This window comes from Nesoenas mayeri (assembly GCF_963082525.1).
Source record: "Nesoenas mayeri genome assembly, chromosome: 5".
Classification (NCBI taxonomy): domain Eukaryota; kingdom Metazoa; phylum Chordata; class Aves; order Columbiformes; family Columbidae; genus Nesoenas; species Nesoenas mayeri.
The window spans coordinates 42633838-42655296 of NC_137548.1; the positions used below are offsets into that span (position 1 = coordinate 42633838).

At 40.9% G+C, this 21459-nt stretch overlaps 1 protein-coding gene across 4 annotated transcripts in view; it reads right to left on the reverse strand.

The window, feature by feature from the left end:
- The window catches only part of AMBRA1 (autophagy and beclin 1 regulator 1), a 134075-nt gene that overhangs the window by 75819 nt on the left and 36797 nt on the right, over positions 1-21459 (reverse strand). For all 4 annotated transcript variants that reach the window (XM_080345376.1, XM_080345375.1, XM_080345373.1 and 1 more), the window contains 3 exons: positions 17194-17376; positions 4139-4219; positions 3498-3598 (listed from right to left, as the gene is read on the reverse strand). In XM_080345376.1, the coding sequence (XP_080201502.1) occupies positions 3498-3598; positions 4139-4219; positions 17194-17376 (365 nt within the window). The remainder of the gene's footprint in view (positions 1-3497; positions 3599-4138; positions 4220-17193; positions 17377-21459) is intronic.

Sequence of the window (21459 nt, forward strand, 5' to 3'; positions counted from 1 at the left end):
CACATGCAATTGGCCAGTCCTACCAAGTGAGAAACCAAAATGTATTTACCGCCTTCATCATCACTTTAGCAAACAACCCCTTCAACTGGCTCTGACCGTATGGACGTTTCCTTCGAGACCACAACCCCATCACTTAGGGCAGTTCACCAAGGAAAGGAGAGTCCAGGGGGCAGCTTACACCCCACACTACCAAGAGCCTGTGAAGGGCTGCCAAAAGAACTCTCAGGTTTTTTGATGAGTCTTGAAATAAAAGGGGAATGTGGAAGACTGAAAAATATGCTAGTGTTATACCAGTATTTTAAAAGGTTGAAATAGGATGAGACATGCCAGTCTTGTCAGCCTGACATTGATTCCAGACAAAATAATGAAAAAGCTGATCTAAGACTCAGTTAATAAAGGATTAAAGGAGGACAGTGTAATTACTGCCAATCAACATCAACTTTACAGGAAAATATAACTTGTCAAACTAACAACACTTTTTGGTGGCGTGATTATAAGTTCGAATGCTAAAGGTAGCAATGTTGATGCAATATATTTTCACTTGGTGCCAGAAAGCTCAGTGACGCAGCAGATCCTATCAGCTGACTGATAGGTCTAAACTGCACCAGCAGACAAGGAATTGGGCAGGAAGGTGCTACTGGGACTCGTGGCTGTTCCAGTGCTACATGCAAATGAGGCTTCTGGCATGGAGATATCTCTGTCTGTCATATTGACTAGTATCGCTTCGTCCTCCCCCTGAACTCCCACCTACTCTACCCATCTGTTGCCACCCTTCCTATGCTTTGCCTAGGAGTGCCCTGGTGCAGGGATGACCACAAAGGAATTGCTAATCCTGACCTAAGCCCTGCCTGGCATGTCAGAGTCATTCTGCCGAACCTACCATGTTGCTGTACTAGCCCACCTGCTTAGATAACCTGTAATTTTTAGTGGTTCATTAAACCAGGCTGCCCTGAGAATTTATTCACAAGGCAGCCTTCCCCAGCATGGAGCTATTGTCTGTAACAGTTGCATGAGAACAGCACTTAAACAACGGAAAGCTGTTCACATAAAACAGACTGCTGAAAGTAAACATGGACAGAACCTGACAGCACAAGCTTTGACATTAAGAAATTCAGTCCACACACCACAAAACAATTCACATGCCCATTAAGATCTGTGCCTGATGCTTTTATTTCCTCTCTGCATACAGCAATAAGTGGGGCAGGGGACAGGAGTAGAATTGTACCTGCGCATATTTTCCCAAACAACAGCTCTCTCTCACACTTGGCCACAAAAGTCTACTGTCAGTTTTTAGAAAGCTATCAGGTTAGGAATACGGGGGGGGTTCAGGCATCTTTTCTCACATGCTGTAGAGGTTACATAAGAAATACATTTTGCATTTATGCATTTAAACATAATTCAGAAATGACAGTCTGGATACATGGTAAGATGAAGCAATTTAAAGCACTCAATCTTAGATTAGCCTGTGTTAGTAGGAAGACAGATGACTGATTTTTCCATCAGCCAAGGCTGGCAACCTCAGCTGTAACTACCAGGCCAGGGTTAAAGTACTTCTGAGCTCAAGTAGAGGTTTTTCACTATGCTAGTGAAGAAAAAACTATCACAAACTTTCACACAAGCTAACTAAAAAGGAAGATCTACTATCAGCACTGAAACTGTCAATGGCTCTGAAATATAATATTGACAATGATGACACTGCTGATCAACATAATGAACAGAAGAAATTCTCCCGAGTATTCCACAACTGCAACCTCATTTTCTAGTTATAATCTTTCCTCCACCTAATATTTATAACTCCAACTCTCCTGGTTTCTGTAACACATGAACATGTTTTTGAGCACAAATGTAAAAAAGCTGAAAGTGTAGGTACAGACTAAAATAAACACAATATTAAAACAAGGAATCACAAGCAGCTGCTGCATTACTATAATTAATTTCATATTTAAGTCAATAAAAGCCTTTACTGTGGAGACCCAGCCATTCCAGTGTGTGGTTCCACAACACTGTAGGAGCCAACAAGCCTTGCCATAAGTGGGCTCAGCACAGTACCATACAGAAAAGGTTAATCTTGTTTGTTGAGAATCCCATGATTGCAACTTCTGCTTTATTTTGTTAATTTCAGCATCCACACAAAAAACAGCAAGCATGTGTGTTTGGGGGCTCAAATTCCCTAAAACAGGCAACAAGCTGTTTCCCAGACACTAAGGAACAGGCAAACTGCAAGGAGGGCTGGAGGAGGGTTGAAGGCAGGTGTCTCCAGCAAAGCCCATACAAGGGTACTGCAGTGTTGCCTGGCAGCAAGTAATTATCTGCCAGCATGTTGCTTCCACGTGCCAGCAGCCAAATCCCACACAGGAACCAAGCACAGGAAAGTACACGCGTCAGCTAAAGCTACAGGCCAACTCTGCTCTTTCCTATGGAAAAAAAGCAGAGGATCTTTGGAGGCCAGCCTTTGCATGAGATCTTACTACCAGTGCAACAGCAAGATCTATGAACTGCGCACTCAAACCAAAGTGTTCAGGGAGACAAAAGTTCAGGAGATGCCAAAAATCTGTTATCAAAGACAAGACCACTGCCATACTAAATCAGCCATGCAAAAACAATAAGTTCTACCCCCAAATGTTTGGGAAAACTCCAATGAAGACCGTTAATAACATGTAAGATAAATCCTGTCCAAAATGGTTTAGGCATAGTTAATCATGCCTTAGGATAAGGAAAAGGGTCATGGAGCCTCTCGAGAAATCTTTCAGCATTCCTTTCAGTAGTGGTCCTGTCATTACCCACAGGAAGGAAGAGAACCACATCCCAGCCTACCTGTCTGCACATCATCCCTCATTCTTCCCCAAGCTCCAAGGTGACTCCCCTGCACTGGGGTTAATCAGTGAGCAACTCAGACCCAGTCAAAAAAGATCCACCCTTAAGATACGTGTCATGTATAACCATCTCATTCATGAACTGCCAGAGTGCTGTACTCCTCCTCTTCCCCGCAAACTCCCTTTCCACCTCCGCCTGCCCTTTAAGACTCCCAAATGCCTGTGTGCTGTATGTGCTGGCAGCAGAGGTTTTTACTATGCACTTAAGATCCTAACTGAATCCCGCGTTGCCTTGTGTGTCTTGCCAGACGGAAGACGAAGAAGGCACCCTATAATTCAATTAGAAGGTCCTGCAGCAGGCTGATCATTAGTCTGTCAGGTTCTTAAGAAAAAGACATCTAGGAATAGGGGAGGAAGATAAACAAAGGGAGAATTGTTAACAGCACCTCTTCCCAATTCATGCAGAAACTCCCATATACCTCCTTGAAGTGTGGGATCTGCAAAGCCCAAGCACTTGAATGACAGTTCACTACATCAATCCAACAGTCCTTTCTGTTGTTTCAGGTGACTTAAACAGAACCTCGAAAGCTGAATTAGACTTTTTCTCATCAATCTTCCTCTCCTCAGATTCACAAGAAAAATCACTAATATACATGACTACTGCAAACAAAGAAATCTTATTACCTGCCAAAACCCTGTTGACAGAGGAATGGGTGGCCAAGCCAGGCTGTCCCCTTTCATGGAAAATCCCAGCATAAGGCAAGTACTCTGGTAGCAAGAAGCGTCTGCAAAACAAAGAGAGTAAACTTACACAGAGAAAGACAGCCCAGTATACTACAGCCCCGGATAGCAACTGCAATTACTTTCAGGAAACATGACAATATTCCAGCAGACTATAGCAGAGAGGCTAGACTCCTCTGCTTGGCCAACTGCTTCAAACTATGGGCAAGTTACAGATTAGATCCTCCTCTGATCAATGTGGCTGTGAAGATCAACATTAAGTAAATCCTTTACCTCTCACAATAGCTTTCTAATCTCAAACAAGTACATCATGTTGATAATCTCTGATCAGATTATTGTCTCCTCTTGTTCTGCCTTCGCACCATAGCCCAAACCTGCAGGTAAGAAGCACCAAGACCACACTGTCCTTCAAGTGTCATACAACGAGTTAATCACACTAACATGTGATCTCAGGGGTCCCAGAAACTGCACACCAAGGAAGCATCAGCTCTTAGCAAATAAAGGAATCCATCTGAAAGGACTAGAGTTGTACTGTAACCAGGACCTCTAGGGTTTCCACACCCTTTTACACGTACAAGCCTTACCTCGGGACAAAGCGTCCCAGTGATGGTGCAGACATGCGGGCATTCCGAGGGGCTCGGTGCCTGGATCGATCTCCATTGTCCCTTCAGCGAAAGAAAAAAAATATTGTACATTAAATACTACGCAATAAAGTACTCTCCAAGAAAATAAAAATCCAACATCAACACCTAGTTATCCTGAGTGTGCCACTGAGATTTAATGGTTCTCTTGCATAAGTAACATGCTTCTAATATTCCAAGTTCATACAACTTATTGTATCAGACTCCTAACAGTTGTACATCGGGGTAGCCTAACATGCACTTCCTTCAATGTTTGACAGTTTCTCAAAATATCAACAAAACCACAGAGTCAATGAGTTAGTGTCAGCACCTAGGCAAATGAACAAGAAACCTTAAAATTTGGACTGACAGAGCAAAAGCAAGCACAGCAGAGTCCTGATGAGAACTTTTTGTTAGTCAAAGAGATATCTTAAGTTTCACTTTTCATTCCCAGAAGCACAGGTAAAAGAGCATAATCTGCAGACTATTCTTCCATGCACCCTCCCTCCAGGTCCAGTTTAAATGCCATCATGGCTTAAAATAATCTCACCTTTCACAAGCTTTTCGAGTGAAGTCAGGTGATATCAGACAAAACCCTACCTCTTCAAAACCCTCCCATTCTGTTTCCACAACAAATGTCTGGGCCTTGGGGAATAAGGTGAAAGGGTCTTAGCATCTATTATTCTACAGCAGATACAGGGAAGACATCTTCCCCACTAGGATAGTGCAACATTGAGCAGGCCACCCAGAGATGCTGCAGAGCTGCCACCCTTGGAAGTCTCAAGACAGGAGCTAGACAAAGCCATGACTGACTCAGCCTGATTTTGGCTATAACAACCCTACAAGAAGCAGGAGGCCAAACTGGAGGACCTCCAGCATACGCAGCAAACAAAATTCCTGATATTGCATTCAAAGGTCACAACAGGACCTGTAATTATACAGCACTAAAACTGCAAGGAAAATAATAAGGCTCTATCAGTGACTCTGGAATTCTGAAACAGACCTCCACCGTGCTTTATTCTCAATTCAGAAATTTACTGTCTGCATGACCTTGCATAAGTAGAAAGTCTGTTCTCTCCCCAGATACCAGACCCCCATCTGTAATTGCAACTCTACTTGTCTCCTTCCCAGGCAGTTATGGAGAGAATATACTTACAGAGCGTTGGGATCACTAGGAAACTAAATATTCCTTATGCAACACACTAGCAGTACATTCCTAACCCACTCCAGCAAGCTGTGCACTTTATAATTTTTTTTGTTTTGCTTTTTTAAAGTCAGTGAGCAAGAAACGTGGGCTGAAAAGAAAGTCCATTACGTGGCTGTTTCCCACACACTTGACAAACCAGGAACACAAGAGCAGAGGTTGTTCTGCAAAGCTCATTAGCATTTCAAGCTATCTCACCAAAATCAAATCTCAATCCAAGCTCAAAGCTTCCATTTCTCCTCCCACTGAAGATGCAGCATTTGCAGTTTAGAGCCAAAGCCGCACCTCGCCTTGAGGTTTCTGTGTAACCAACAAGGTTCCTGAAATCAGCAACATAAAAGGTGTTGCTGTTCTTTTATCGGAGGCCTCCAGTCTATTAAGATGCAGATCAATAACAGAAGGAATCCTGCGAACCAGAGTGCTGACAGATCAACTTTTCCTGCTAAAGAGAAAAGGCCAAGGGGAAAAAGAAGTGTCGTGTTCCAGAGCTCGCTACATACAGTAAGTGCTAGTGCAAGTCAGACAAGAAATATACTTTTTAGAAATTTATGTAGCAATTTTTAAATGATGCTGATATGCAGCCCTGGGAGAAAAGCAGCAAAACATTCCTCAGGGTTTGCATTTGCTTTGGACATATACTAGAATTAGGCAATACTTTTGAAAGCGACGTATCAGCAAGAGGAAGCAGCACTACACCCTATTGGAACTCACCAGTTGAAGACAATCTCTGCAGCAGGTTTCAAAAGGAATGAAGGATTAGCTCCAGCAAACAAAAGAAAATAACGGTGCAACATCTCCTACAGTCCAAATCAAGAGACCTAACGCAACTAACTGTACAATTCTTTTAAAAAAATGTCTCTAGCAAATGGTCTTAGCATCCACAAAAACATTTTAGGACACAAATTTTCTAATCCACAAGACTTTGGGGCAAGAACTCCATGCTGTACTGTCCCATTCACTACATACAATCCTACCCCAAGACAAAAAGCCTAAAAGGGAAAAAATATATACTACACTTTTTCTGGTTTTCACCATGACAGACACAGCCAATACTGATTCAGGAGACAGCAATCTATCTTTAACATCCCCTTAAAAAAACCCAAAAATTTAAAACCACCACAGCCCAACTGGCACTGCCCTGTAACTCAAACAGCTGAATTGGGAATGAGAAATGGTGGCTATTCTTCGAGAATGCTAGAACTCCTATTTACTGTAATGGAAATGTAAGATACACTCTTCTGTGCTAAAGAGGAATATTACTAAACATTGATCTGAATCACTAATTTACAGAGTCATTTATATGTAAGCTCCCATGCTAAACTCCATGCAAGAGCGTTTTCAAGCGTCTAGTGCTGAAAAGCTAGAACAGCTGATATTACCCTGGTGCCAGCTGAAGATTATTTCTGCACCTTCTAAAAAGGAAAATAAAAAAAACCCCTACAGATCAGTGAAGATGGGTGGCACTTTGTGTTATTTCTGTACTACATGCAGCCTGCTGACGGAGGAGAGCAGATGTTAGCACGACTGCAGTGCCAGAGTGAAGCATTACAAGAAATGAAAAGTTTCCAAAGTTCTCTAAAGTACTGATGAAAATCTAATGCTCTACTTTCTATTTAGTGTCAGCTATACACAGACTCATTAGCCAATGATTTGCAGTGGACAATTTAATTAACATAGCCTGCAAAAGCAGATCCCTCGGAGTGTGTCTCTACGTAAAAAAAAGCTTCTTCTGTAAAGCAACTCAATAACCTTGCAAAAGTAAACGAAACAAGGAAGTGTCACAGCAAGTGCTGTAACAGGGCTAAAAAAGTGTCCTGCAATACCCTTTAAGTGCACCAGCAAACATGAACAACACAGGGAAACTTCTGCAGTGAAAAAGTAAAAATGAAGGAACTAAGCAATCCATTGAGCAAGATGCAGAGAAAGAATCAGAAGTAATCAGCATGTAAGGTGACAAGAGAGACTTAATACTATAATTATTAACAGACTAATTTGTCTCAAGAGGAAAACTGCAAGAAGCAACAAATGGTCAAAACAACTTTAAGGGTCTGGCTCTAAATTCAGGTTACTCATAATTTGTTCAGATACCATTGTGGGACAAATCAAAACAGCGATATGGAGAATACGAGCTGGTAGGGGAAAAATAGCATTAACAGTAACACAGTGGAGCAGGAAAAGAATGCAATTCGCAAACATTCAGGAGATTTATGGACCTTTAAAAGGGCATAAGAAGGATGAAGGTTTATCCTAAACTGGCCAAGACAGTCAAATCTCCTTGGATTTTTCTGCTGTTGTCTTGTTTGCTTGTTGAGAGAAAAGCTGACCAAGGTAAATATAATGGAGCAGCAACAGCAGCTCTGAAAACAGAAAAGGAGATATAAAACTTTGCATCCTAAAGTTTGGAGAAAAAGGCATTCTTTTTCATCTGGTAACTTGGCTACTGCATTAATAACTGAATTGATAAAAAAGATAGTCAAGACTCTCAGAAAGGAAAAAAAGCCATGTTCTGCTTTCCTATCTTGGCAAGAATTCTCTTTAATATTTAGAGATTGTTGTATCAGGAAGTGAAATTAAACACACAGCATGGGATTTCTAATGCAATCTGTTCGTCTAACTGTTGCCATTGTAGTCAATATTAAAACTCCCACTGACTGCACTGCCAATAGAATTAGGTCAACAATGACCATTTTGAAAAGTCATTTAATTATCAGAGCCAGCACCAGTAAGCCATGCAAGCTCATAAGAATCAAATTATATCAGACCAAGCCAATTGTTCCATATTTTTGGCATTTTATCATGTTTCATGCAGTCCAATTTAAAATGCTAAATCAATTTCTATTGCAGAGGTTAGACACTTACATAAAATAGAAATGCTAAATAATTGGTTAAGTGGCATCTAGTAATATCCTTAAGGGTTGGCACTGGATTAAGTTGCACCATCTTGATGTAACAGGAAAAAAAAAAAAAACCAAACCTTTTCTCGGTACTTCAAATGTTTAGTATCTCCACTTACTTGCTATCAATTTTTCAAGACTGCAGGAGGTTACTTCAGAGGAGGTAGCACAGAGGGCAAGAGTAGCACAAATCAATGAAGGCAGGAGTAGCACAAAGATCATAACAGGAGCTCAGAGGAGGTTACCAGAAAATGCAAACTTATTTGGCTTTAGAGCTTAGTCAAGTCTGCCTCTGAAGAGGGTACCTGGAGGACGTCATATTCAACTGGCCATACAAAAGAAGAAATAGATCCTGAGCTCTTGCAATTCACAGGACTCTACTGATTTAGATGGAAACAGATGATAAATATCTTGGGAAGGTGTACTCAAAAGACCTGCACAGGCCTACAAGATAAAGTGAGTACTATGTTTCACAAAGGAACAGTAGGAAAAAGGTGGTGAGGGAAACATCATGTTTGTTGGTGATTCTAAGAACCTGCCTATCACTTTCTAGCACCATCCTGATGAGTAAGGGACATACAGCGCTGGGAAAACTATAATAGAAAGTTAACTACTAGCTTTACAACTGAGAGGAGCAGCAAATACTAGAAACATGTTAAAACTTTAGTTTTCCTCTGTCTGATCCTACAAGATCCTGAGCATCTCCTACAAATGAAGTCAGGGAAACTGGGAGCATTTCTAGGAAATAAGCCTCTCAGAGAGGTGAACATGTAATAAATGAAACCTTGACATTCTGAATGTTTTAGTGAGATACAGGTTTCCTAGAAGACAAAAGGAAAAGCCACACTGCAGGTTGGTTGTAACTCTGCAGAGAGACAGAGTAACTGGAATAACAACTCCTGGATCAGTAGGACTAGTGTCAATCATAAAAAAAACCAAACAGGTTCCATCCAGTATATGCTGCTTCACTCACAGCCCTTAAATCTTGGAGAAGTTGTAAACTCAACCCAGGAAAAGGCAACCACCCTATGTATGGCTCTGAGGACAAGGGTATCTCGCCGAAAAACAAGATTATGTATAAGAGAAAAGATTCAAGACAACTGACTTATCTCTGAGTAGAGGCTGTAGATACAAATAACAAGTCAGGAGCACCGGTCCTGTCAAAAAGGGTACAAGTATTGACATCCACAGACATCAAAATAATGAAAATACTGATTTGAAATAATATACAAAATCTGGTAACTACGAAAAGTTATTAATTTGTCTACCCATCTTTGAAGGATATGACCATTACTGAAGGAGAAATACTTAAGGCAGAACAGAAGGAGACAACAAGAAACAAGAAAACTTAAGCAAAAAGAAGCATCTGCTACACAAAAAGCCTTTCCTGGCACTAAGTGTATTAGGACTGCAGAGCAAACTCCCAAGTACAACACTGGAAGCCAAACAAAATTAAAGAATAAAAATATTAGAGAAAACACAAAAAATGATGCTGCCTAGCTGGAAAGACAGAAACTAGAAGAATAGATTTTTAACACAGCCATAGAATACAGTAATTGATAAAGAAGTTACGTAAGTCACCCAAGACATGGTGCCTTTCCATTTTCCTATGTTCATTTGAAGGCTAAAATGCCAGTCTATCACTAGCAGCTTTTTCACAGGAACACCAAGGAAAACTTTAATCTATTTACCAGCTAAAACTTCCTACAAAATAGGAAACCGCTAAGTTACTAATAGCTCTCCTGACCAGAGGGAAACAAACCCTCCATTCTTGTTTACCTCTCGGAGGCCTGTTTAGGGGAAAATGTATTTACAAGATTAAAAATGGCATTTCAGAAGATCAAGTGTTTCAGAGAAGCATCACCTAAGAGATTATTTATCACCTGGTCAAGAGAAACAGCAGCACTTACCCATTAAATGCCAAGGATTAATTGCTTCAGAGAAAGACTGATTTAGAACCAGAAAGAGACACTCTTATCTAGGTGTACTGTCCAGCTGTCTCAATCTTAATCACCTCTCTGTGTGGTGGGTTTCCAAATTGATGACACATTTTAGAACGATATTGATACACTCCATAGCTACAGTGAGTCATTAGAAAACAAAAACATCAGAGGCCAGACAAAGGTAGAGAATGCCTAATCCCCAGTCTAGACCTGGTCTATGAGTATTATGGAAACCACAATATTTGGTGTTTTATAAAAGGCCAAGGCATCCAGTACTACAATGACACTTCCTCTGAGACTCCTTAATTAGCCATTTTCAAACATACATCCAAACATGAGCATGACTAGGGAAAACATCACTATGCTACTTCTAATCACTTAGAAACTTCACAACTAGTGCTTATTGAACAAGGTTTGTAGCACAAATATACAAAAGGCTGCCCCATCAGGCTTCGATACTGGAATAAAGTTGTCAAAAGTAAGAGCCAATTTATATTATTATTATTATTATTATTTTAAATGAAAACATAATTGCACAAACAACCCTAATCTGTTAGACCCCAGGTTAACCACTGCCTACTCCGGGTGGGCAGCAACACACTATTAAGAACTTGCTTCCTAATCACTCTCATTAGCATCAGCCATCACCTACTAGGTGACCTAGTATGACTTAGCAGTTTCGCAGACACAAAATAAAAGCAAAAGGACAACTATGAGCTGGGCTCATAAGTAGCAGAAAAACTCAGCTGGATGAAGGGTACCATCTTGATATCAAAATTGTTCCTACAAGCGCAGGCAACCAACACTACGGAATATGATGTGAGCTTTTCTGGCAACTGTCATCTTTCAAAAGGCACTCATTCTTTCACTGCTCTGCTATAAAGATACTTGCCTTGCTGGAATGTGACTTAATGGTAAAACAACATTATGCTGGAGAGGTTAGCAATATCCTGCAGTACTGCTGCAAGGAAACAGTCCTTTGCCTGTCACTGCACCCAGGCAGTATTATTAGACATTAAGACCAAGGGGAATATAAAAGACTGTCACAAAAGATAAAGATAAAAATAATAGGGAAAATGAAGCTGCAGGCAACTATGAGTACATCAGAAGCCAAGCTAAGACTCTCACTAATCCCTGAAAAATGAAGTTCAAAGAGCAGATTCAATATCACCCCCATTCATCCCAGACTTGTTAGCATTCTTAGCCTGCAACTGTGTTTAAGATGATGAATATAATTAACATAGATTTCTGTGTATCTGGAAGGAACATCCCAGTGCTAACTGCTCCAGAAATCTATAACAGAGAGGAAAAAGCCAACACACAAAGTGACCAACAAGACCCACAAAACCTAGGTCTGTCTTGTGAGCAGGTCCATCTTCATAAAAAATAATGAGGCAGAGCCATATGAGCCAAGAAACAGGCAGAGGAAACAGCATCAAAACCACAGATAAAAGGGCTCTGGGAAGAAAACAAAGGCAGGTGCATACAACAAACAGCAATCCTGCTTTTAAGATCTTTATCTGAGCTCAAATAACAAATTACTAACAAGAATATTATTTGTAGCTGCCCAAGTAAGAAAGACAGATAGCAAACTGTCCCATCTAAGACTTCCAGAAAAAAAATTGCTGCTTTTTCTGCAATATACTGATGTGTCATGGATCTTAAAAATACATTTCCATTGGCATTTAAGTGATGTGAATAGCCCAAATAGATTCTCACATCTCCTACCATGTCTTTTGTTAACCTCAAATGTTAACATCAAGATGATAAGAAGAAAGTTGAAAACAACAACAAAATCCCCACACAAACAGCCTAATAATTAGTTGTAGAAACCTTGCAGTTCAGACATGCTACCCTTTTAATGCTACACCAACAGGCTACCATTGACCAAGTCATCTCTCTAACCCACCTTCATCACGCTCTATCAAAACTCAGCACTTGGCATCCCATCCATTCTGAGGTGTCAACTTATGCTATAGTCACTCTGCAGACTAAACTCCTTCCCTTACTTCTGAGATTCCCTGCATGTCTTTCTCTACAATGACAGAACTTGTCTCACTGTTCTGGAGCTGTAGATCAAACGCTCCATACTTAATTCAAGTCTCATAAAAACTTTAGCCATTCCTATCTTTTTATTAGAGTTCAGAGGAGGGTGATGAAGCTGGTGAGGGGCCTGGAGCACAAGACTTACAAGGAGCAGCTGAGGGAACTGGTGCTGTTTATCCTGGAGAAAAGGGGAGACCTTATCACTGTCTACAACTACCTGAAAGGAGGTTGTAGCTTGGGTGTTGGTCTCTTCTCCCAAGTAGCGAGTGACAGGACAAGGGGAAATGGCCTCAAGTTGTGCCAGGGAAGGTTCAGCTTGGATATTAGGAAAAAATTCTTCATGGAAAGGATTGTCAGGCATTGGAACAGGCTGCCCAGGGAAGTGGTGGAGTCACCATCCCTGGAGGTGTTTAAAAGGTGTATAGATGAGGTACTTAGGGACATGGTTTAGGGCTAGAGTTAGAGTTAGGTTATTGTTGGACTCAATGAACTTGACGGTCTCTTCCAATCAAAATTTCCTCTCTTTTTTTCTGCCAAGAAAAAACAGCTCCTATTTGAAGGGGATTGGACTAGATGATCTTTCGAGGTCCCTTCCAATCCCTACCATTCTGTGATTCTGAGAGTGTCTTTTGCAGAAGTTGAAGGTTGTCACAGGAAGGAAAAACCACTCTGAAATACACGAATGCACAGTGAACAGCTGGGAAGGAGAGCAGTACAGAGCAAGACTGGCTGTACAGAGTGCGAGTTCTACCCATGTGCTCTTAGCAATAGGTCTGCTAAGAGAAGAGAGTAAGTGCATTGTGAACTGATTGCATTTCTGCAGATTAGTGCTCCCATTGCTCTGTGTATCTAGCAAACGATGCTGTAGAGTAAGATTGAAATGGTAAGAGACTGGATTTAAACACAAGCATGGAATTCCTTCACAAGGCTAGGGAGGAAGTTAATTCAGTAGTGGCAATGTGCAACTTTCTCCCTTCTCACTCAAACTTTTCAAAACCTCTTTCTCAGCCATTAAGCAAACCATATGCCTATTCTCACCATGACACGCAACACCCTCCCTGAAACCCACTTCCACCATTCCACTTGAGAAGCAATAAGGAGAACAGAATCCCAGCCCAAATCTACAGCTCCTAGCCAAGTGCACACTACTAACCACAGCCATTGTCCCCCCTTCTCTCTCTCGTTGCATAATGTTAGTTTAGACACAACTGCTTCCAAGCAGTTCCTGATTAATATTCCAGTACCAATGCACAAGTCAAGGTTCTTAAATAAGCTAACAAGAAAAGATGCTTCAAATGAAGGTGTCTCAAAAGAAATTAAAAGCATAAAGCACCAAAACAAGATTTCAGGCCTGTGAGGTAAAGGCCTTCTTGTATTAGAGACACAGTAGAGACCTTCTTAGTCTGTGACAATGGCAAAACTGAATGGATCCACACCAGCAGAGATCCTCCTGGGAAGAAGGAAAAAAGGAGAGAACAGAAAGAGGAAAAGCTGTGGACATCAAGAGAGAGTATTCTCTAAGCTCCTTCATATCTTTATTGTACCAGGAAGCCCACTCTCAAAAGCAGACAGGGGTCAGCCACAGTCACACCTTTACCCTTGGCTTGAAAGCCTTTACAGAACTGTAGTGAAGGATTTTAGAAAGTCTTTCAGACAGAGAGCTGGTGCACTGTCCTACATATCTGCTTTTCCATCTGACAGATAAAGTGAACCTGGTTTTGTGCATTTGCTCACCCACACTTACTGCAGACAAAAAGGGACATAGATGGCCGACATGTACTTGCAGAAACATCACATGCAATCCAAACATAAGACACTCAAAAAAGACCTTGAAATTAGAAAGTTCAACATCTATGACTTGTCTATGAAGAATCTATTTTTACCAGTTATGCTAGAAGACTAAAGTGACATCATTCTCCATTCAAAGTTTATTATCCCAGAATGTAAAAAGTCTTTTCATTTTAGTTTAAGATTCTGCTAAAGTTAACCTTAAAGCCCACTCATATCAATTTATCTGTTAATAACCTAATATTACAATCTGTATATATATTACAAACAGTATTAAATGCTTTCATGAAGACATGACTAAGTTTACAGTTGTCAGTTGTATTCAGTAAGCAGTAAGACGACAACAGTGACAAGTTAAACACAGGCAGCGCATGTAGAGTGATAACATCTTATTAGACCAAATAACACAGGTATAGTTTGTATCTCCCTCCTCCTCCCCTGTCTGTAAAACCTAGTGTTATGGAAGGATATTACTAACACCTACAAAAAACCCCACTCTACCTCACAATCTTAGACCAACACTATTGCTATTGCTATCTCTATCATAAACTAAATATTTTATGAATGAATTCAAATGAGATTCTGGAGAAACTGCATGGAGGAAATAATACCATCCGGCTGACACACAAGAGGGAAGGCTTTAGCTCAGATTTAGAGGCCATATGCATAAACAGTGCAGAGACCACGTCTTTCACGCCCCTTACTATGTAACCAGGGAAGCAAAGTTGAAAAGATACAATAATGAATCTTAGAGGAGAAAAAAAAGTCAGAATCCCATAAAAGATGACATCTGAGGAAGGCTTGTCTACCAGGCACCCTGCACAAACACAGGGCTCACTCCTTGCCCAGAGCTCTATGTGTAGTAATACCAACTGCTATTCAATGCTCCTTACATCTTTCTCCAGATTTCTAGGAAAATGAAAGAAGAGAGAAAGTTTACCAATTACATTAATAAGTTTGGAAAGATAAAGCATCAAGGCAACTTGCTATGGCTTTTACATTAAAAATATTCACTGGATTCCAGGAGAAAAGCACAAGCTGCAGACAGCTAGACACAGCAGTAACACCCTGTCCTACACCAGATCTGGAGAAGCAGGCAAGCCAGAGCATCTAGATCAGGTCAAGAAAGAAATACACAAGTCTGCTCAAATGAGCAAGCAAAGAAGGAGGGATACAGGAGCCAAATGGAGAAAGAAGAACTCTGCATAAGAGATTTCATCGTGAAGTGTCAGCAGAAGAAATCAAATGAGTCACAAGACAAGTTCCAGCTCTAAGGACCCCCGCCCAGCAGCTCACTCTAAGTGGCCAGGAGAAATAATGAAGTAGAGAAGGAAAAAGACAGCACATCTTGAATGCACAGACCAGAATTCAATATGAAATATTCAACCAACAAATTCAGCCACTGCACAGTAAGGAATAAACACTTCACTCAGAATGAAATGAAAGACAACCTCAGCACGGCTGATTGAATTGCTTCCCTGACTCGGTGCTCTTATTGTTTGAATATTATCTGCAAGGGAACACATTTCTCTGCAGGCATTTGCATGGCTCTATGAATGAAGACCTTACCATCTATTCTTTTCCCAGCCGAACCAGCCACCACAGCCAAATGAAATGGAATAATGGAAATATTAAGGGCTATGCTTGTGACACACTTGCCTCACAAAATGAGCCCGGAAGCCACGTATTTCTGCTTTTCCAGACCATGCAGCTGCTTGGGAGAAGCTACTAGGCAGTGACTTTTCTGTGTTATCTGCCCTCATTTACATCTTACATAAACAAGGCCACAATGACAGAGGAAGACACTCACTCCCCCTGTACTTCTGGATATTTAATTGCTGGAGCATGAAATGACAGCTCCACAGAACAACATTCTACAGGAAAAGAAAAAAAAAAAAAAAGTTACCACCACTTAAGAAGGCAGAAAAGGATTAATATCTTGCTTTTCTGGGAACAGCGAGTGTTACCAGTGTCCTTCATAAAGGGACTTTACCCTGACACAGAGGCCATGGAGCTTTAACAACATGCCATCTCAAGTATGTGCCACTGCAGCAAGTGAACATGAAAGCTGCAATAGTAGCAAAGTTGATGGCATCCTCTGCTGGCAGCAGCAACATAAAAGCACAGATTTTTGAGGAGTTCACAGCTCCCAAACGCCCCTCCCTACTGCATTACCACCGTAGACAACTACTATGGCCATGCTCAGAATCATCCTATGTTTTAATTTCAATATACATAAAGGGGGAAAAAATTCGGTTAAATACTTAAAGTGCCCAGGCAAAATCCCATATTTTAAAGAAAATGACTGAAGACAGACTAGAAAGTTCATATTCTCTTTTCTGCTAAAATAGATTTTAATCTAAATTACTGAGCTTTTGGTCTCCATCCCATCTGAACAAACTGTTACTATACTTCCATTTTTTGGGAAGCCTTTGCAATAAATTTGTTTGCTGGGATTACGCTGGGTACCGCTAGAAGTCCAAAAGCGGATGCTGGAAAGCAGACTTTAAAATTTTGTCAGTAGAACCACTCAGAAGGAAATACAGTGGCTTACAGGAGCACTCTTAATGTTTGAATGCAGTAATCCTCACTTTGACAGAAGATGCCATTTGCTCCCCTTACAGGAGAGTAAGTGTTAACACGGATTCACAATCACCAAATCTTCTAAAAAACCAATCACAGGAACTTCAGCTAATTTGACAGAGTTGTAGAGATGGAACAAGTAAAAGTAACTGAGCATGTCTGGCTGTCTCCTACAGCCTTAGGCCAAAGAACTAAGTCCTGCAAAACTTCCTAGTGGTTCCTGTTCTATATCAAGATGTGAAGGCTCTAGTAAGCTCTTGGCTCCCCATCTGCTCCATGGGACAAAAAGATTCTCCTTTTCTTTATTTAACCAGTCTTTTAAATCTGGTCAAAATAGCCTGATGTGTTGACGGTAGCCTAAAGCATCCTTAATTTTCATAATAGAAATGACAAGACCCATTTGTAGGAATCACTGCTCTAATTATTGACTGAATGACTTGACTTGACCTGTTCCTAAAGGAAGCTGGAGATGTTTTTGATTGGTAAACAGTAGGAAGCCACAAAGCAGTCTCACGCTGACAACAGACTCCAGCAAGAGGTCGAAGCAGCATGCACACTTACTCAAAATCTTCAAATTCCAGATCGTTTCCCTCTACAGATGGGCTTGAGTTCTCTGATGTGGAAGAAGAGGAGGAGGAAGAGCGGAGACGGTTCTGTTGGTACCGCATAGACCGTTGACGAATACTGTCCCTCCGGGAAAGATACTGGATCATCCTCTGAGCATAATATGCAGCAGGAGACAACCTGAGCAAGAGTGATATACAGACATTGGTTACTCAAGTACAGAATGACAGTCAATTCTGTTTTTCTTTTTGAGCTCCAAGTTCCAAGATGGTAACAATATATCATAAAATTGGATGTTTGCATTTTATCCATGAGTAAGACAGAGTAAATAAAGAAAGCAACTACAATTAATTTTCTCTTTATATGCTACACTCCCACGTGATTCCCACGTTGTGCAAACAGAAGTACTACACGTACCTATAGACAAAAAGCTTATCCACAACACAGAGAAGTTTGCTTCTCAGGACTCTTTGGAGCCCACCGTTTATTTATTACTAGTTCACACAACTAACCCCAGCAAGCTTCCCGTATAAGAATCAAGCCCACTCCCAATGTGAGCTCTGCTTGCAATGCTAAACAGCAGCAGTGCTCAAAGAAACACTGAGGGAAAGTGCTGTTGTTTGAAGGATACTTAACAGGAGCACCATAAACCCTTTTTTCTCCTGCTGGATGCTTTAACAGCTTTGTTTAACTACTTTGTGATCCAAATGGTAGGGATTTCATATAGTGGCTATTTCATCAGATCCACTAGATATATTTTAATAGGAGTATTAAAAGCCTTGCATCCTACTTGAAAGGAAAACCTTCCTCTGCAATTAACTCTTAATTCTTTCTCATGCATAACTTGGCCTTAATTTGCATAAGCTATCCTGCACCAGTACCACCTCCTTCCTTGATGCTAGACAGATAACAACACTCTTTTCCTACCCTGCATATATCCACAACTCCTGGCACACACTTTCTGTGACATGGTTACTCAGTATTAGAGTCCAGATACCTCAAATGCTTGAATAATAATTTCTTAGCTTTATTTGGATTAGAATTGACCTCCAATTTGGGAGGAGGAAAGAAGATGACAACAATCCCCCTCCAAGTAATTAGACATTAAGACGTTTATTCCCTTAACTTCTAGCTTCCCCCTGCTCCGCCAGCCCATAGATGTGCTTCTGGTTTTTGTTCAGTTCAAGTTACCAGACTGGTACTTCCCAGCATCATAGCAATACAATCTCATTTCCTGCAAAGGCACCACAGCAAGAGACTGATAATGGAAATATCAGTCCTAATTTTTTATCTACAAATGAAAGTGTGAACAGCTTTAAACAACAAAAAGTAAAACAAAATCCCTCAATTGAACAGTGAATTCCAGGGCATAGTCGAGAGATGAAAACATACTCCTTTGCAATCACAAAGAGGGGTGGCCTGTCTGTCTTATAGGAATGCTACCCATCTTCAGAAAAGAGTTTCAAGTTAAATTTGATTTACAGTGGACCTCACCATCAGCCATGAAGACTCTTAAGGATGTATTTAAATTTATAGTGACCAACACCATATATTTTCGCTGTGTTATACAACCACCAGCAACAAAAATGCAGCTCTATAATTATCTCTGATAATATGATTGTTAGAAGACTTCTCATTTTTTCTTCCTTTTCTTTCCTCTATGAGGATGTACTGGGAATAAGATTTTCCTTAAATATGGATAAGTTTTGCATCCACAACAGCATGAGCAGCAATGACACCAAGCCTGATAAAGTGTTCTACTACCATCCCTAAAGTCATATTTCAATGGAAAACTACATTTAATAGTATTTCTAGAGACTGCTCCCTTGAGCAGCATGAAAGAAATGCACTAATTCTTCAAGGGATAGATGGTATTAATGTTGTTCTGGCTGCAGAAACCCACCAAGGACATTCAGTCGGCCATCCTGCCCTACATTGAGGACATATAAGCAAAAAAGATGACAAGAAAGAAGGGACTGTAAGTCACAGAGGCACAACAAGAGAGCATCTTCCCCAAGGCGAGCTCTCTGTACCCTACCGGGCTGCCATCTCAGCAAAGAGGCAAGTTTAGCAGACACACTACAGGCTCAGGGGGTCTAAAACCGTAGTCAACAAGCAGCAAAAGGGTAAGGGGAACCACACACTCCGTTTGTTTTGGATTCCTCCCGGATCTTTTATGCACTGTTTGATTAATTAAAGCTGTTCATGCTTATATAACATAAGAAGGTTTCGCTGTACAAACACAGCACTTCTCTCTACTCCCCTGAAGACTTAATAGGCCAAGTATAAAAAAGCAAGACATTACAGCAGTGCGCTCATAAATGAGGAGCTGTTCTCTTCTTTGGCCTTTTCCATAAGCCAGAGTCTCTGCATATGCCTAAAAATAAATCTATAGTATAATGTGTGCACACAGAGAAAGAAAGGAACATGGAAACAAGGCAACACTGGAAAACATGAACAGTGGTCTCATCAGTCCAGGAGTGTAATCACTGAAGCTTTTTTCTTTGCCAAGATCACACCAAGGGAGAGTTTTACAAAAGGATATGAAGAATGAGTTTTGCAGACATTTAGTCTTCTCAAATTATGCAGCACATCACAAGAAAAAACACAATGATGCTTGTTAGAAGAACGAGTAGACAATAAAGATTGGCCATAATGGATGATGAGATGCCAGATTCAGCTTCCTGACATCAAATGGTGTGCAGCCTGGATAGTCTGTGAAAAAGATTTCCAAAGAGAAGACAAGAAGCTTAAATTTGGTACACAGTTAGAAAGGTGTGAGGGATAAAGTACAAAAGGGCAGGAGAGAAAAATACTCAAAGCAATAGGCTATAGAATTAACCCTGGCAGATGAGAGCATGCAGCAGACAAAAATGGTATTTGTCAGGCTGTATCTGTGTTTGGAATACAGTTATGACACAAATCAGAACCAGAGCTGAGAGCCAGCATAAGAGATTTTGCTGTCCTGGAGGGAGGAGAAGCCTGCAAAGCAGCATAAGAAACACAGTTTAACATGAAACATCTCTTCAGTTCAGTCAGCTACACTGAATGTATATATAATACACAACTGTAAACCAGCTCCTGACCAAAGTTAGTCTACCAGCTGGCTAAACACACATCAGTCACAGAAGGCTGCCTAGTCTATTTATTTCTCACCTGTGTTTCTAATAAAGCAGCAGCAAAACACAGACAGAGGTTATCCAGTAATTCTTAAACTGAGTCTGCATTCACAGGACAGTATGTTGTCTTTGACTACACCACAGGAGTTAAATTAGCCCAGTCTCTGAGTTGACTGGACATCAGCCTCTCCTCCTCTGAACCATCTGCTGCCACACACAATCACCACAGAACAAGGCACTGAGTGGGAGAAATGCTGCACTGCAAAAACCAGAACCAAACAGCTTCTGTCTCATCCAATAACTGTGTCAGTGACAGTCTGTGCATCCCCCAGGCACAGAGTACTGCTGGCTGGCCAGCGAGAAGGGGAACTCAGGAAAGAAGGTGTTTGCTAGCATTAGTAAGGTTCAAGTATCTTGCTCTAAATGGCATCATGCATACTAAAGAGCGAGCTACTACATAGCACAGTGCCCTCAGCTACAGCCAGATATCCAAAACAGCTGGCTGTATTTATGGCAACATGAAAATTTTTTACACAAAGGCTGCTTGTCTTCATCCTCCCCCATTTTAGTATCTTCTAAGGAGAATCTCTATACCCAGTTCCCCAGAACAGCACCAAGAACTGGTGTATCTGTATCCAACAGCATGATACTGCTGTGCAGACCCTCTTCTTTCCTTAACATTCCAGAAGTACTGACACCACTCACCAACTCTGCCCTGATGCTGATGGCCAGGACATTTACTGACATTATTACAGCTCACACCTCTAAATGTCTCTCAGCCAGCAGACATGTTCTAAAGGGGTTACCTGACTGGTGTCATTAATTTCCCTGGTGATGTCTATGGTGGCATACATACCAGCAGTTCTTCAGCTGAAGGTAATGCTGGTAGCAGACACCAACTTTTAGTTGCTTCCATTCCACTTCAACTCACAGGCAAGATTCAGCCTGAAGGTCTCTCTCCTAGTAACATTCTAGCAGCTAAATTTTTTTCTAGAGTCTTATCTACCAAACATCCTTACAATGCTTTATATATACGATATGTGAGCATTTACAATATGTGAGTATTTCTATTAGAAAAAAAATAAAATAGATGCTCTGCCATGACAGCTTTATTTGATGCCTCTGTAGATTGCTTTTTGAGCTC